This window comes from Hylobates moloch, unplaced genomic scaffold (assembly GCF_009828535.3).
Source record: "Hylobates moloch isolate HMO894 unplaced genomic scaffold, HMol_V3 SCAFFOLD_2, whole genome shotgun sequence".
NCBI lineage: Eukaryota > Metazoa > Chordata > Mammalia > Primates > Hylobatidae > Hylobates > Hylobates moloch.
In genome coordinates this window covers 72730626-72748247 of record NW_026652277.1, presented here as the reverse complement: position 1 = coordinate 72748247, position 17622 = coordinate 72730626, and the positions used below count along the sequence as shown (strand labels likewise).

At 34.0% G+C, this 17622-nt stretch overlaps 1 protein-coding gene across 47 annotated transcripts in view; it reads right to left on the bottom strand.

Annotated features, from left to right (window-relative positions):
• Positions 1-17622, bottom strand: part of ADGRL3 (adhesion G protein-coupled receptor L3) — an 866327-nt gene that overhangs the window by 364372 nt on the left and 484333 nt on the right. For all 47 annotated transcript variants that reach the window (XM_032151681.2, XM_032151691.2, XM_032151695.2 and 44 more), the window contains one exon: positions 16529-16638. In XM_032151681.2, the coding sequence (XP_032007572.1) occupies positions 16529-16638 (110 nt within the window). The remainder of the gene's footprint in view (positions 1-16528; positions 16639-17622) is intronic.

The following is a 17622-nucleotide window of genomic DNA, read 5'->3' as shown; positions in this document are numbered from 1 at the left end:
GATTTAATAATACTGATTTTAGGGATCTAGCATAAGCTTTAGACACGCCAGTTAGAATTCTGGCATGCTGTATCTTTGGTTTGTCTATCACATTAAAAAAAACAAATAGAACAAACTTCAGTTGGAGCTAGAGCTATTCATTAGTCTGAAGCTTTAGAAAGGTGAACATGACAGTTTACTGTTTAATTTGGTTACTTTATATAGGAAATTAAATAAATAATTGTAATAATAGTGAATTAAAGCATAAGATAATAGCATCAAACAAAAGGTTATACTTTCTATTATCATTCCAATTATTACTTTTCTTTTCACAAAGTGGAGATCATTAGGCCTTACAAAGTTAATAATAATAATAATAATAATAATAATAATAGAACCTATTCTTATCTTTAAGTTGTTTTATTCATAAATTTTGGCGTTGGCATTTTCCTGCAAGTTCTACTTTCACACAGGAAAGCATTATAACAAATCGAAGTAATTTGGTTACTTTGGTTTGTTTAGGGACATGAAGAGCTGCTAAAAAGGAAACTGATTGGAGCATAATAATTTTCAAGGTAGGAGCCCACATTTTTCCATGACTGGTCAAGAACACACTAAAGGTACCCACTAGATGTTTGTTAAAGGAGTAGAATCATGGAATTTTTCAAAGTAAAATAAAAATTATAATAGATTGAACTGGGGAATAGCTATTCAAAAATTTAAAGAAGTATTAACACTATCATTAAGACAGGAAGAGAAAGGCCAGGCCCAGTGGCTTATGCCTCCAAGCACTTTGGGAGACCCAACAGGCAGATCACTTGAGGCCAAGGGTTTGAGGTCAGCCTAGCCAACATGGCAAAACCCTATCTTTACTACAAATACAAAAATTAGCCGGGCATGGGGGGCAGGTGTCTGTAAACTCAGCTACTTGGGAGGCTGAGGCAGGAGAATCGCCTGAACCTGGGAGGTGGAAGTTGCAGTGAGCTGGTATTAGGCCATTGCACACCAACCAAGGGACAAAGCAAGACACTGTCTCAAAAGAAAAAAAAAAAAAAAATAGGAAGAGAGAGAAAGAGACTAATTGGTGACTAATGACCAGTTAGAAGGCAGACAGAATTAAGCAACCAGTACATACTTTGATTCTGGGTTCTTTATATGGGGTTGAGAAATAGAGGGGAATGAAAAGAAATTCAGAGAAGAGGGTAGAAAAGAATTGCCAACTTGGACAAGCTACTTAATTCTTTTTCTATGTTCCTTATGTTTAAAATAAAAATCCTATCACCTAACTAAACAGATTACTGTGAGAATATGATACTATTGTATGCAAAGTATTTAGTGCTGGCACACGGTACTTGTTCAATGAACAGCATCTACTATTAGGAAGAAGCTTTTAATTTTGTCTAGCAATTTCTCTTACTTTTCTGATTAAGACAAAGAGGAGAAAATCAAGTAGGAGAGTCATAATCTATTTTTATTAAACACCCTAGAATATTCTTTCTCAATCAATTGTTTCCTGAGCTGTCATCTCCTAAGTCATTCTAGCTTCCACTCCAATCAGAAAATGAGCTGCTAGTGTTTAATGATTAATTTGCATCAAAAAATTACCTAGCAACCATCACTAATATAAAATTAGATCTGAATTTCTGTAAAAGTCTACAGTCTACTAAAAGGATCTGAAGATAGATGAACACTACTCAATGTCATAATTTTAACTCTTAAAAGTACATCCAGGTAGAATATCTCAAGAGCTTAAATCAGAAGGATACAGTAATTTTTATACCCTGGTATTCAGAATTTTATGATTTAGTTTTTCCAACAGTAGGCTAAATATCCGTATTAGATAGACTTTGTTAAAGTAATTATAGCAAACTTTTATCAAGCACTACTTGTGTGCTGGAAACTGTTTTAATTCTGTTACATGCATTACTTACTCAAACAGTCAAAGTAACCATGAGGTAAGGGTTTGTCTTGAAGAAATAAACCTTTTTCAAAAGCATCACATTCACTTGGATATTTGTAGTAAACAATGGGACTCTTTAACTCCAATATCCATAAAAAAGGAAAAAAGTTCCTGTTTTCCATGGGTTAGGTTAAAAAGAAAAATAAGGCCAATATGGCCTTCATAGATTGGTCCCTATCAGCCCTAGATCTTCAAAACCAGTAATAAATGAGATTTTTGGTAAACAGCTCCTAATAGTGTTCAAGCTACTGTCTGAGGATAAAGATAAGGTATTTCAACATTTTAGAAACTGTCATCAGGTATCTAACAGCGAGTGTCAGGATTTGATCAAGTACTATAATTCGTCATAAATTCTCAAATTGTGTGTTAGCATCAGTGCTAATCACAAATGCAGACCATATCGATAAATGAATTAAGAAGTACAGAGTCCTAAAGACACAGAATAACATATGTTTCTCACTTTACACTTACCATTCATTCTTAAAAAGGGAAACACAAGCCATCTGTTGCAGAGCAGTCATTCATAATTAATGAGACTCAAACTTGGTATTTGAACCCCTTTAATATGAGTATTAGTGAGTGCCTAATAAAGTGGGAGGAGAAATTCTTAGAGCGTTTTCTTGATAATATCCACAGTCATATTCTTTTCTAAGCAGGCAAGTTTCTTGAAGATAGCTTGATGTGTCTGAATGAGTAGCTCTTGATAAGTAACAGAGCAGGACAAGACCAAACACTGCCATTAAAAGTTTCTATTAGACTCTGATACACACAAATAGCCAGCTACCAATTCTGTTGGTCCTTGAGCAATCAGAATGAATCCAAGAGAAATAAAGAAAGGAAGCCTTGTAGAAATAAATACATTTCCTCTCCAGCAAAAGTGAATATGATCTCTCTTCTGATCCTTCCCTGTTACCCTGTTAAATGTAACATCAAATGTGTTCTCTAAGAGTTAAGGTGAATATGGGAGACAGCAAGTCAAGGAAAACCATAATAGGAAAACTGTTATGTTCTAACTTTTGGGAGATTCAGTCTTTCCTTCTCTCCGTAATTCCATTAGTTTTTCCTTTGATTGTTTTTTAACTTTAAATTAAAAAAAAAAAAAAAAAAAAAAAAAGAGACAGGGTCTTGCTCTTTCCGTTAGGCTGGTGTGCAGTGGTATGACACTGCAACCGCAACCTCCTGGGCTCAAGCAATCTTCCAACTTCAGCCTCCCTAGTAGTTGGGACTATAGGCATGCACCACCACACCTGGCTAATTTTTTATTTTTTGTACAGACATGGTCTCACTATGTTACCAAGGATGGTCTTGAACTCCTGGGCTCAAGCCATCCTTCCGCCTTGGCCTTCCAAAGTGCTGGTATTATAGGTGTGAGCCACTTTGGCCAACTTCAGACAACTTTTGGTATCTATGAAGTTTCTGTTACTGAGCATTGAACACATTTCAAACTTCTTTAAAAACTATACCCAGAAAAGATTTGCCAAAGAAATTTGAATGCATATTTGAAGGCTTCCAAAAAGCAAATGGTTAGTGTGTAGCGATTTAGTGTGTAGTGAACATAAAAGTGTGTATTGAACATAAAAGCAAATTTTACACCCACCTTCCCTAATAAAAAGTTCATTTACTGGCTTTCTCCAGGTAATTTTGAAACAAGTTTATAAGAAACACCATGAAGTTTGAGAACCAATCATAGGTAAAGAAAGACTGTTTTTTTATAATATTGAGAAAGTTGATTTCTTGATGTGTCAGTATGCCACCAAGTGCCTTATTATAGATCATATTGAAAGCAACCAAAGGCCAAACCATCAGTCACATCAGGATCATTTTGAATTCTGAACTTTCTCTGGAAGAATCTGAATTAAAATGAGAAACCGGATAGAATGCAAATTTCAATTAAAGATATTATATTTTAATATTTTATATTTTTGAAAGTAAGCCTTAATAACTCCTTCCATCTCTAGAGTATAGAAAAATTACTTTGGAAATTTAAAGAAACAAAGCAGCATGATGGACAGAGAAGTCAAATGGCTGTTAAGAGCCAATGAGTTCTAATTGTATAATCATTGACTATTTCACTTATTCTAAGTCTTAGGTTCTTCACCTATAAAAAGAACTAAAAGATGGTTTAGATTGTTTTATAATTAAAATCCATTGTTACTATCTAGAGACAGTATGTCAAGACTCATATAATCAGGTTCAGCCAATATTTGTTGAATGAAATAAAAGAACATGGCCCAAAGACCAACTGGAGACATTTATGGACATGGGTAACTCCTTAAGAAGAGGGAGAGGCTTGTTATATATGGGGAGAGCTGGGCCTGGAGGGAAATCAGCTAGTACCAAAAGCTAACACCAGTGGAAGGAAAGTAAGAAAATAAAAGACATATGATTCGTGAAATTGTCAGTACCAGCATATCAACTCCAAAAGGGCTGAAGAACAGGAAATTTCAGTGACAAAATAAACCAGTGAGCTGAGCGTAGATTCAGAAATTTTGCCTGCTGCTACAGTGAGTCATTATTGGTGCCACTGCACTGCAGCCTGGGCCACAGAGTGAGATCCTATCTCCAAAAAATAAAAGTAAATAAATAACTAAACAAGAAAATTTGTCTGATGTATTTTAGCTATCACCTGGGGTTAAAGAAAGCAACTGCATAAAAGAGAACTGGTTTAAGAGCTAAATCGTATGACAGATGCCTTTTGTAATTAGCTCTGTGTGGTTCAGAGCGGGACATAAAATCCAGCAGAGATCTGAAATAAAAAATGAAAAATTAAGGCAAAGGTTTTGTCTGTGAAATTATACAAATAGTCAAGGCAGGTAGAGAATGCTATAACTCTAAGATGCCTGGAGCTCCCCAAATCCTAGGATAAATTAGGTGGATTACATAATTCCAACCTCCAGTGCCTGATAGCACTGATTACCAGAAGACATTACAAATGAGTAGCATGCAATAGGTGTATTAATTTGAATGGCTATGATAGACTGAGCATTTCTAACGTGGCCATCATGGTACAAAGCTTTTTGAATACATTTCATTTTAATTTTTCACAGAAACTCTGTCAATTGTTTATCATCTCCATTTTCTAGGTGAAGCCATTCACTCAGAGCAGTAAAGTAACTTGATTAGAACACAGCTAGTAACTGGCAAATTCAACTCTGGTTCTAAAGCTCTTACTCTTAACCACTAAGTTACATTCTCTAGTGCTTGAGGGAAATCAGTTACACAAAGACAGGGAAAAAGTGGCCAGACCTAAAAAAGATGTAAATTATAATTAGAATATGTCTTTGCCATAGAGATATACTAAGAAACAGCCACTTCTTTTTCATCAAATCACTTACTATTCTATCCTGTATTTGTTTCTGTTTTAGCCAAAGTAGAAAAGCAATTAGCCATAGAGAGAAGAAACCATGTATTTATAATATATAGTATGAAGAACCAAATAGTATAGAGTTCCTTTCCCAGTCTTTGGTCCTATCTTGATATAATTACTTGGATGACGATGGAATGATGAGAAAACTATATGTTTCTGGAAGTTAGGAACCAGTCATGTTTGTATCATGGGGGTGTGGGCATTTGGACTTCATACAATATTTTCAATATAATTAAGTTTTCATGAAATGTTGGTAAAATTAAATTACTACATACAAAGCAGACCTGTAAGTCAATAAATATGCATTTAATTCAAGTTTTACAAGTCAATTATTGTAAAAAATTTCTGTCTGTTTGAAGTTATGAGAAAATATAAATGGAAAACTCACATTTATTTATCCCATTAATCTAACACGTATATTCATAAACAACTCTTTATTTACCCATTTACTATTTTTGCTGCCTTATATAAATTGTAGATGAGTGTAATACAGTAAAAATAAAATTTATTAAATGCTAATTTGTCCTGGATTTGCCTTGGGTTTAATATATTCATAAATGAATTTAAAATGACTTTTATCTATAATGGTATACTTTACATCCCACCCTTCCCTACTCCATGACAGACAAGGTATATGTTTACATTTTAAAATAATGTATTAGAAATATACAATAATCTTTATTTAGAAAGCAAAACTATTAGAGGCTAGTGGCTCCTTCCTCTGTCTTCTATGTATACCACTCCAACCTTTGTTTCAATTGTCATATATCCCCCTTCCCAACACTGACTCTCTTGACTTCCTCTTATAAGGACATTTGTAATTAGACTGGAACCACTTAGATAATCCAGAATAACCTCTCATCTCAATATACTTAATCACAACTGAGAAATCTCTTTTGACAGTTGAGGTGACATATTCATTCTGAGAATTAGAATATGGACTTCTCTGGGGGAACTTTATTGAGCCTATCATATAATAAGTATTTATTTGACTTTGGATTTTATTAAAGCGTTTTGAAAAAAAATTGGGCAATTAAAAATTTTATGGTGTTAACAGGAATTATGATCTCCTACCATTTGATACATTTTTCCCAAAATACAAACAAAAGTATTAACATATACATTCCTTTACTAATTACTAATTTTCATGAGGTATCATGTTAAATTTAAACATAGAAAAGAATATAATTCTGTCATTTGTGACAATACGGATGAACCTGGAGGACATTATGTTAAGTGAAATAAGCCAGAGACAGAAGAATATCTCATGATCTCATTGATATGTGAATCTAAAAATGTTGATTTCATGGAGGTAAGAGTAGAACAGTGACTACCAAAGGCTGGAAGATGGGGAGGAGGAAGGAATGAGGAGAGATGTGTCAACAAGTAAAAAGATACAGTTAGATGGGAAGGATAAGCTTTGTTGTTCTATTGCACAGTAGGGTGACTATAGTTGATAATAACATGTTGTATATTTCAGAATAGATGGAAGAGAGTATTTTGAATGTTCTTACCATAAAGAAATTAATTCTGAAGTGCTGTATATGCTAATTCCCTGATTTGATCATTACACAACGTATAGGTGTATAAAAATGCCACACTGTATCCCATAAATGTGTACAATTATGTGTCAATTTTAAACAAATCTTTTTAATAAATATTTGAATGATGAAGTGCTTTCTAAACCAATTATTTAAATTTTTTGGTTTCATAAGATTCATGATTGGAGTAGAAGAAAATCAACAATGCTAATTTATAGCATTTTAATCAATTTTACATTTATTTAGAACAGTTTTATCTGGAAATTTACTTCATAGATCTCACACAACATGTTTTCTGTAAGATCTTTTCAGCAACAAATACTTTGGGATGAAAACTTTACCTTTGTATGTCTTTTACTATTCTTCTTGTATGCGGTATATTTTTAAAACAAGATATTTTAATTCCACATGTTTATACTGTTCAATTTCAATAATTTATACAAATGTCTTTGAATTAAATTTAAGTGCATAAGTTTCTATATTTTACTATTTTGAATAAAGCTAAATGAGCATGGTTGAGCTAACCCCTTCAATCTTTTATGTCTATAATAAAGTTTTACTTCCTAAACCAAATATTTTCCTAACTCTGTCAATCCAATTAATTTTTAATGCTCTCAATTCATCTTGATTCCTTACTAATTAGTATCTAAGTGTACATTTACATATTATTAATCTAAGTCTATATGAATATAAGTCTATAATCTGTCTATATGAATCTTATCTAGATGTTTATATCATCTGATATTTGTTTGATATTTGATGTAAGTTTACCTTCATATTACTGTAGTATAATGTAATATTTTCTAAAATATATATGAGAAAGAGGTCAGTTTATTCAATTTTCTTCTGCGAACATGTTTTGATTCTCAACAGATCCTAGAAACTCGAAAAAAACAGATTTTCATTATCAGTAGTGGTGACAGTGCTAATTGCTGGTTAGTAGTTCTCCAAGTCCGTCTACCTCACCTAAGTGGACTTGGGCCACACTGTCTTTCTACCACTTATGAGAACAGGCCAACCTCTTCCCGACCTCAAGACCCTTGAAGCTCTTCTCTCTGCCTTGAAAGTTCTTCCCCAGCCTCTTGGCCTATCTCATTCTCATTCTTCAGGTCTCAAATATCCTCTTCAGATATTTCATCACACCCTCTGTAAGCCAGCCCCTTCGTTGTTCTTTATCATAGAATCATATTGATTTGTTTCTCTTTTATCATGAAGTTTTGATTTTTTTTATCATTAACTTTGATATTTACATGTATTGGTTCATGTGTTCATTATTGGCCTTACCCGTGGGACTAACATCTTCACTGGCATTTAGCACAGTTATTGGACCACAGTAGGCAGCAATAAACTTGTTTGATAGAATTATTGCTGCTGTAAGAACTTATTACAAGCTTTTGAGAATTAAAAGAAAAAACTGGGCCAGGTGCAGTGGCTCATGCCTGTAATCCCAAAACTTTGGGAGGCTGAGGTGGGTGGATCTCTTGAGCCTAGGAGTTTGAGACTAACCTGGGCAACATAGTGAGACCTCTGTCTCTACTAAAAATTTAAAAAATTAGCCAGGTGTGGTGGTGCACGACTGTAGTCCCAGCTACTTGGGAGGGAGGCTCAGGGGGAGAATTACTTGAGCCCAAGAGGTGGAGGTTGCAGGGAGCTGTGATTGTGCCACTGTACTCCAGCATAGGTGAAAGAGCAAGATCCTGTTTCAAAAAAAAAAGTGCTAACAATTAAGAGTGCTTTTTACATCTATTAGAATGAAACTCTAGAGCAACAGTCCCAAATTTAAATACCTTTCAGAAGCCAGGAAATATTTAAAATTATTCAGGTGAACCTTTAGAATACAATACAATGAATTACTGAAAAATACAACAAACAGAAAAGCACAGAATCCACCCAAAGTGGGCAGAACCAAATCAGCGCTAGCCTGTTGTTGCCCAAAGGAACACAAGGTCTGTGTTGCTCCAGACTTTATGTTAAATCTGACTTTTAGGTGTGTTGGAGGCCTAGGGAATCCCTCGGCAGGCTGAATCTGGCCCATGACCACTACCCTGCAGTCTTTGCTTTAAAGTCTTCACGGGGATCTGATCCTTCCTGGTCACACATAAGCTCTTTGCCAGCCCATTCTACTTCCTTCGTAACAATACTCCACTACTGGATTTCATGAAGTCTTGATGTCCCAGCCTAGATCATTACAGGAATTAGATTAGCGGGAACACAGAGTCCTGATGAGACTGTCTAGGAGTTCTTGATCTCTGGATCACTGACTCTTACTTTTTCAGAGGCCTGGCCTTTCACCTTTTTTCTCCTTTGTTTCTGGAACTAATACTTTGTATTTGGCCAATAAAAACCTCTGCTTTATTTAATTTAAACTAGCCAAAGTTGGTTTTCACAAATTTTTAAACAAACATTTCTTAATAATATATCAATTAATGACATTCAGAAATGGCTCACTACCTTTTCCATGTTGTACATTGTAATTGGTACTAGATTCCAGAGAAATCATAGCATACAGGGAAGTCCAAGATTTCTGCCTTGCCCATCTATGGGTTTATTTTCTGTACCTCTTGCATTTTATATTTCATGCAAATACCAAATGGTTTTGGTTTCACATTCTCCATGCAATTTATTACCTAGCTTGTCCTCTCTGCTAAAAATGATTGCCCTTCTTCTCTCAGGAAAGTGTATTCATATTTTAAGACTCAGCTCCAGCAGGGCATGGTGGCTCACCCCTGTAGTCCCAGCACTTTGGGAGGCAAAGGTGAGAGAATCCTTAGAGCCTAGGAGTTCGAGACCAGCCTGGTCAAAGTGAGAGCAGCAGGAGGCAGCCAAATGCCTAGGCAGATAGCGGTTGGTCCCCAGTGAAACCCCACCTCCAACCCAAAGACAGTTTAAAGCCTGAAAGCCAAGCTACAAGCTAAATCCTTGGACTGGATTGAGAACTTGTCTTCCTGTTTGGTGTGCTTTCCTCTGATTGATCCCCACCCTTCACCTATTTTACATATAGCTACCCTTTCCTAATTGTTTTTCTACACTGTCATGCCCACCTTTGAGTGGTGTCTTCACTTTAACCTTTTTTGTACACTCACAAACTAATCAGCATGCACTCCCCATTGTGGGTTCATAAGAGACCCCAGACCCAGACACACGGGGCACTTTCTCATCTTCAGGTACGGGAACCACTCCTGTATCCCCTCATTGCTGAGAGCTTTCCTTTTGCTTAATAAATTTTACTCTACTCACTCTCCAGTGTCCGTGTGGCTAATGCTCCCTGGTTGTGAGACAAGAACTTGAACCTAGCTGAGCTGAAGAGCAGAAAGACCACAACAACAAGCAAAATGCCATTTCTACAAAAAATACAAAAATTAGTTGGGTGTGGTGGCATGTGCCTACAGTCCCTAGCTACTCCAGAGGCTGAGGTTGGAGGATTGCTTAAGCCAGGGAGGTCCAGGCTGCAGTGAGCTGTGAATGTGCCACAGCACTTCAGCCTGGGTGACAGAGCAAGACCCTGTCTCAAAAAAAAAAAAAAAAAAAAAAAAATACAGCTCTAGAAGGGTCACCTTCTCTAGAAGAGCATCCATGAAGACCTCTATCCCCACCACCACCACCCTAGTCAAATATCAGCCACTTTGGATCCGTGTGCCTTCTCTGTATGTTTCTAATGTGAAATGCTTAATTGCTTAAGCTAACATTGTAAATTTTGGGACTCTAAGCCCCACTTGACTGAACTCCTTGAAGGAGGACAGAATCTTTATCTTGGTTTTTGACCCCTAATATTTTATTATAGTGCCTGGTATGCAGTAGGTACTCAACAGATGGTGAATGAAAGGAAGATAAAAGAAGGAGGTCTCACAAGCAGGTAATATAATCTAGTTGAGAATAACTTCCATGTACATGTAGAGCAGTTCAACAAAGGTAGGAGGGAGTTTATGATTAGAACCTGTAAGAAAGTATACTTGCTGGGCACAGTGGCTCATGCCTGTAATCCCAGCACTCTGGGAGACCTAGGCGGGAAGATTGCTTAAGACAGGAAGATTGCTTCGAGACCAGCCTGGAAAACATAGTGAGACCCTGGGTCTACAAAAAAAAAAAAAAAAAAAAAATTAAAGAAAGAAAGTAACTCCAGCTATGCTTCCTATTTTCTAAACAGAATGATGATAGCAACATATATGAATATAAGCAGGGTTTAAATTAATTATTAATTAACCATTGGTTCATTTCCCAGAGCTTCATGAATCATCTGTTATATAAAAGATTCTGTGAAGGAGAGAGAAATTATTTGGAGGGAAAGAAACTGTGGTAAGGGAGAGAAAGAATGGGAGAGAAAAAAAACATTTTGTTGCTCTTGTTATAAATATAATTCTAAAAAAATTTATATAGCTGATACAGAGAGAGTAACATTTAAACAAGGGACAATACTTGCTATATTATACAAAGGCATACATAATAATGATAATATGAAAAAAGATGGTTGCTAGTATCATTCTTAAGGATTGTAATCACCAAGTAATTTGGAGAAACTAAAATTTATATAATGTATATTTTTAAAAATAGATCCTTCTTTTGAATTAATAAGGTCTTATTTGCAGACAAGAGTTTTTTGTGTTTATCATTCTAGCAATGAATGCAGTACTTTTGGAGAAGCCATTTGACTAAATTCTCTTTCTTCTTCCAGTCCTTCAATACATATTTATTAAATATCTACTGTATGTATGAAACAGAAAAAGGCACTGGAAAGAAATTAAAATATACCTTGGACATTTTTGTGATCTTTCTAAAATTAAAAATATCAGTTAATTTCAGCACAATGACTTAAAAATATGTAATTATTTATTTACATAATAGTAACCAAATATGTACACATTTAAATATGCACTGATTTGGACATTAGTTGCAAAAATGTATTTAATCATTTATAATTAAATATTTAGATTGTTTTAAATGCTAACATGTAATACATTTTTCTTTTAGTAAAAATGATTAAACAGTTATATAATTATTTATAAATATCAATTTTCCAATAATGCTCATTTTTCTTGCCTGTTCATAAGGATAATCATGCACACAACTATTCAAATGGCTAACGTGACTAGTGAGAAAGTCTTAAGTGCTATAACAAGGTTGTTTTAATCAAACATTCATTTCTAGTCACTTTCCAAATTGCGTACTTCCCCTTGCAATTTTCTAAGAAAATTCACCATGAGAGAAGATTGCTAGAATAAGTAATATATGCTTTATTGTTCTGAAAAAAAAAAAAAAAAAAGAAATAAAGAATTGAAGAGAAAAGCTGGATTGTGAGAGAAGACAAACACCTTTTGAGTGTAATGTGCATGAAATTGTATGCCTCCGAAGAAAGACAATTTGTCAGCAGGATACAAAGTAAAGATTCTTTGCTCAGAAATACTCTGAGTAGGTGGTTAGTTGTTTTATTGTCTTCTCCCTAATACAAGTCATCCCTGTAACCCTGCTGAATGAAGGCAGCTCTAGATGACACAATTTCAATCTCAAATCAGGTCAGAAGGGAAGGAAGTAGGGTGAGAAGAAGAAGAAAGATGGAAGAACAAAAACGTGGCATTGGTAAATGTGAGGTTTAACCTCTTGAATATTTGGGTCATCTCCTAGGGAGAAAATATCCACTAAGGAAGAATATCAAACCTCCTAAGAAAATGCAAAGGCTACAAAAGTCATACTGGAACTGAGGTGTGCGAGGAACAGAGAAAAGTATTGATTCATCTGTTCCAAATTTTGTCAGGAAAAGTGTGCCTGTGAACCCAAACAAGAAAAAACAGAACAGAAGTAAGAAGGTAGGACTTAGAAAAGATTAAATGTAACTTCAGTGATTCCGAAAAATGAGTACAAAACACTCAAAGAAGGTGGTCTCAGTAAACAATTTAAAAACTAACTCTTCTTATTTTCTTTCTCGTTGGCATCTTTAAAAGTCTTATCATTTGACTGATTCAAGCTAAGATTCCTCTAAAGTTGTCATTGTTCAATTATGTACCTATTTAGTGACTCCTGAAATTCCGTGCAAAAATTATTGCAAGCTTTTCTCAGATACTTTACTTCTCTTATGTGATATAATGAACTTTATTGACTCTTTGTATTACCTTTAATGTGCTTCATTATTATTACCTATGAATTTTGTTTTTCTACATTTTGTCCATGAAAAAAGTCTCACCTTAAAAATGAATATTGCCATGGAAACACACACACACACACTAGTATGTATAAATAAAAAAAAGTTTCTTCTACATATCAATATTAAGAATAAAACATTTATAAATAGTAAATATATTACTACAAACACTAAAGTTTGTGGTCATAAATCCGAAATGGAAATAGATATTACTAAACTGTATAACAAACAGAACCTAACATTGTTTGTTCAGTTGTTTAATTCCAATATTAATATTAAATCCTAAGTCTGAAATTTCCCTCACACTAATGAAATAGGGATCTTTTATCAAGAATCATAAAATATCATTAAGCACAAGGATTTTCTCTAATACAGGTAATTTAAAAAGTATTTTACTTAGGAGCCTCATTCTAAAATGCAAGTAGTATTTTCATGGTACAAACTAGTTACTTCATAAAGGTTTGGGAAAATAAAAGTTTGCAATGATTCAGCTGCTTTAAGAAAAAGGACAAAAACATCTTTAAAATAAATAGGTAAAGGACTAAGAAAAATGGCTTGGGCCCTTGAAACACTTTCTTTCACCACATGCCATTAACGTACTGATGAAAATTATGAGTTAAAAATATTATATAAGATTAAATAGCTCATGAAAATACAAATGAAAAACAATTACGGAGAGAAATACAGCGAGGTTCTTAAGAACAGGTATTAGAAACGGACCCAAATCTAATCGTTGCCATTCTCTAGCTAGTCTACATTTCACATGAGACATTTCACTTTATCTGCTGAACTTCGGTTTCCTCTTCAGAAAAATGGTGATACACATAACAAGGAGGATCTTGTAAAAATTAAATAACCTATGCATGTAAACAATATCCATGTAGAAAATGGCATGTGTTTAAGTGTCAATAAACTATAACTATTTTAAATAAGCCAATCTTTTCACCATTAAAGAGTCATTAATTTTATGCTTAAGAAAAGAAAAATAGCTGAGTGTTGTTATAAATCAGAATTTATTAATAGATGAGGGAAGGTCTACAAGGTGAGATCCAGGAAAAGGACCTAGCTTTTTGTTAAGTAATCAGACTATATTCTAAATCCAATGATATGGTTTGCATGTGTGTCCCCTCCAAATCTCATGTTGAAATGTGACCTCCAGTGTTGGAGATGGGCCACGCAGGATGTTTGTGTCATGGGGGCAGATCCCTCATAAATGGCTTGAAGGCCTCCCCATGGTAATGAATTCATATGAGAAGTGGTTATTAAATAGAGGCTAGGAGCTCCCTTTATTGCCATATGATGTACCTGCTCCCCCTTCACCTTACACCATGAGTAAAATCTCCCTGAGGCTTCACCAAAAGCCGAGTAGATGCTGGTGCTATGCTTGTACAGCCTGCAGAATCGTGAGCCAAATAAACCTCTTTTCTTTCTAAATTACCCAGTCTAAGGTATTCCTTTATAGCAACACAAAACAGACTAACAAAAGCACCCATGCTCTCTGATCTCTGGTTGTCTTTCTCCTAAACCAATCTACCTTTCAAATGAGTCACTATAGTTTATTTTATGATTTATACTTTCTTTTCGATTATTTTCTTTTCAAATCATGTTAAGTTTATTAAATGAATTCCAATTCTGCATTGCACTTTTAACTGAAACATACTCCAGATAGTTTAAACAGACATGATCAGGCTACAACATATAAATTAAACCAGTGTATAAACTGGCAAGTGAGTATACCTGAGTGTATAATTCTTATTTAATAAAATTATTAGATAAATATTTGGATATAATATTTCTAAGGCAGGCAGTAAACTTTCAGGATTATCAGAACTCTCTAAATATAGGACATTAAGGAACCAAATTGCCAATCTCCAAAAATTTATGAGAGAAAGGAAATCTGTGGTAAACTATAATCCTTTTATGTAAAAGTGTATGAGCAAGTTCTTATTTATATTAAAGTGATTTAAGTAGATGATATTTCAGAATGAGTTTGGCAGAGGATTTTGAAGTGGCTATCCTCAAAGACATTTTAAAGTAATACAGGAAATTGAAGAGACAGCTGTGAAATTCTTTAATTTAAAAAAAAATGATAAAATCTACAATCTGAAATTTTACTTCAGCTTTTATATTTCAAAATATGAACATAACAATATGAATGTAAGTTTCCTAAAACTGTCTTTAAAATCAAGGTATAACTTATTGTGTTTTTAAATAAAATTCCTTGATAGAAGAGGAGTCTTTATATTTCACGAAGATCTTATTATGCAACCCAAGTATAACTGTCCCAATTCCAAGATGGTTTACAAATTTTATTTCCTTAAAATATCACTAGTGAACAATAATCGTTAGTAGGGGCTTTATCTTTTCATAGAAGGGCCTATAGAGATAACAATATAAGAAGCGTAACCTAAATGAGATATCAATAAATCCTGTACTCTGAGGCTTTTTCATAACAATGAAGATCAGCTTATAGAACTTCACAAGATAAACTTTCTCTAATCATTCATTCTATAAATGAAGCTGAATGAAATTTTCTCTGAATTGTTTTCACTATTATTTTAAAATTTCAATTCATCTCTTATTGGCCAAATTTCTATTACTGAAGTATTTATACTTCCAGCTCATGAGTAATGTCCTGCTTCTTTAATAAGTGAATGAGGCAAGCCTAGAACTATCTTTACAAAAGGAAACTTGCTGATCCCCAGATACTTTGCTTCTTATGAAACATCAAAGGAAGTTGAAACCTAGGATTTGTTTATGATCCCAGGTGTTTTCTATCTCTGGGATAAGCTGAATATCTATTATGAGAATACATAATTTCCTGAGTGATTTTCACTAAGAATCTCATAAATAATTAACGAGTTAGATACAAAAATTGTTTTGAGATGGTGATTCTTATTTTGAGTGGGAAAGTCAGAAAATGTTTCATTTTAGATTTTTTGATTCTTCATTATTCCTGAAGAAAAGATATGTTGTTGGCATATACCATATCTGATAAAAACATTGCAAAGACATACTTCTTGAAGCTGTAAGACATATAGTCTGAAGAGTACTTCAAGTTCTTTTAATCTTTATTTTTTCTTTCTGGTCTACTCCTTCTGGATGAATATATTTCTAATTCTCAAAATATTGGCAGCAGATGAAGCTTAGATATAATTCTTCTATCAAATTCAAAATGTATCAATTGCTACACATTATATATAAATTTGTATTGTTCATTTTCACCTCTTATCTGCTTGGACCTGGAGAATTGGTATAACACTCCCCCAACCTTTTTCTAAATGTTTTATATTCTTGCATTAATTAAGAAAAGTGTGTTAGAACAGGCATTCATATACAGAAATAATCACAAGTAAATGCCGTAGGATAGGGTAGGCAATATCTAATTCTTCTGATGGCAGGGAGGGTCTATGATTCTCGAAAATTAATATTAGCCAATTTTTTCATTTAATTTATGTGATTTATGTTTTCATAGAGAATATTTGTCAATGCATGCAAAACACAGTTTAATATCTTTTCTCTTTCCAAGAAAAGTATAGGAATATACATACTGTAAGGGACACATTCATACTGCACTTCAAGGTATTTATAGGTTCCTGGACACGGGTCTGGAAAAACGTCAGGACCTGCCACCACTGCACACTGGGTTCTGTTATTGCATCTGAAGTCAAAAGAAAGGAAAAGAAGTAGTAAGCTTATGCAAAGTTAAATTATTATCAACATCAACACTAATTTTATTTTAGTTCCTGTTATACAGATTTAAATAAGATTTTGCTTTAGGCCTATTAAGAAAATATCCGTAGTACACTTTTTAGAAACTAGACATTAAAATCAATCTATTCAGCTTGCTCATATTAGCTAATTTAATATTTGGTTAAATACAGCATAATTTCTAGTTAGAAGTTAAATATTGCTGAAGCAACACTAACTGGTCCACAGGATATTGCCAATGTGAACACAAGTAGGAAAGACTATTTGATAGGAAAGACTCACTCCGATACAAAAAAAAAAGTATTTTAGAAAATATAACCACAGAGTTTATTAGGCAGTTGTAAAATAAATTCACTGACTATGACGACATTCATTTTAAAGGTATCAAAAGTGGTATTGAAAAGCTTTATCTGAGCCTAACAGATTAGTAAAAAGTTAATATTTAAATGTCAAAATGGATATTTGAATTTATTTTGTAAAAATATTACTACTTATTAAAACCATTTTAGGAATTAACTGTCATGTTCCTTTTGTTCAGCCAAATAATGATACGATCCTCATGGATTACTTATCACAAAGGTCAATATCTTATAAAATAATGACTTTAAATTTATAAAAAGAATAATGACATACCACTATTAAAACATAAATATACGATGGAACTGGAGGTTATCATGTTAGGCGAAATAAGACAGGTACAGAAAGACAAACTTTGCATGTTCTTATTTATGGGAGCCATTAAACCCATGGAGCTATAGGGTAGAAAGATGGTTACCAGAGGCTGGGAGGGGAGTGAGGGGTAGGGAGGGGAGGAAGTGAGGATGGTTCCTGGGTACAAGAATGGTTAGAAAGAATGAATAAGACCTAGTATCTGATAGCACAATTGGGTGACTACAGTCAAACGTAATTTAATTGTACATTTAAAAATAAAAGA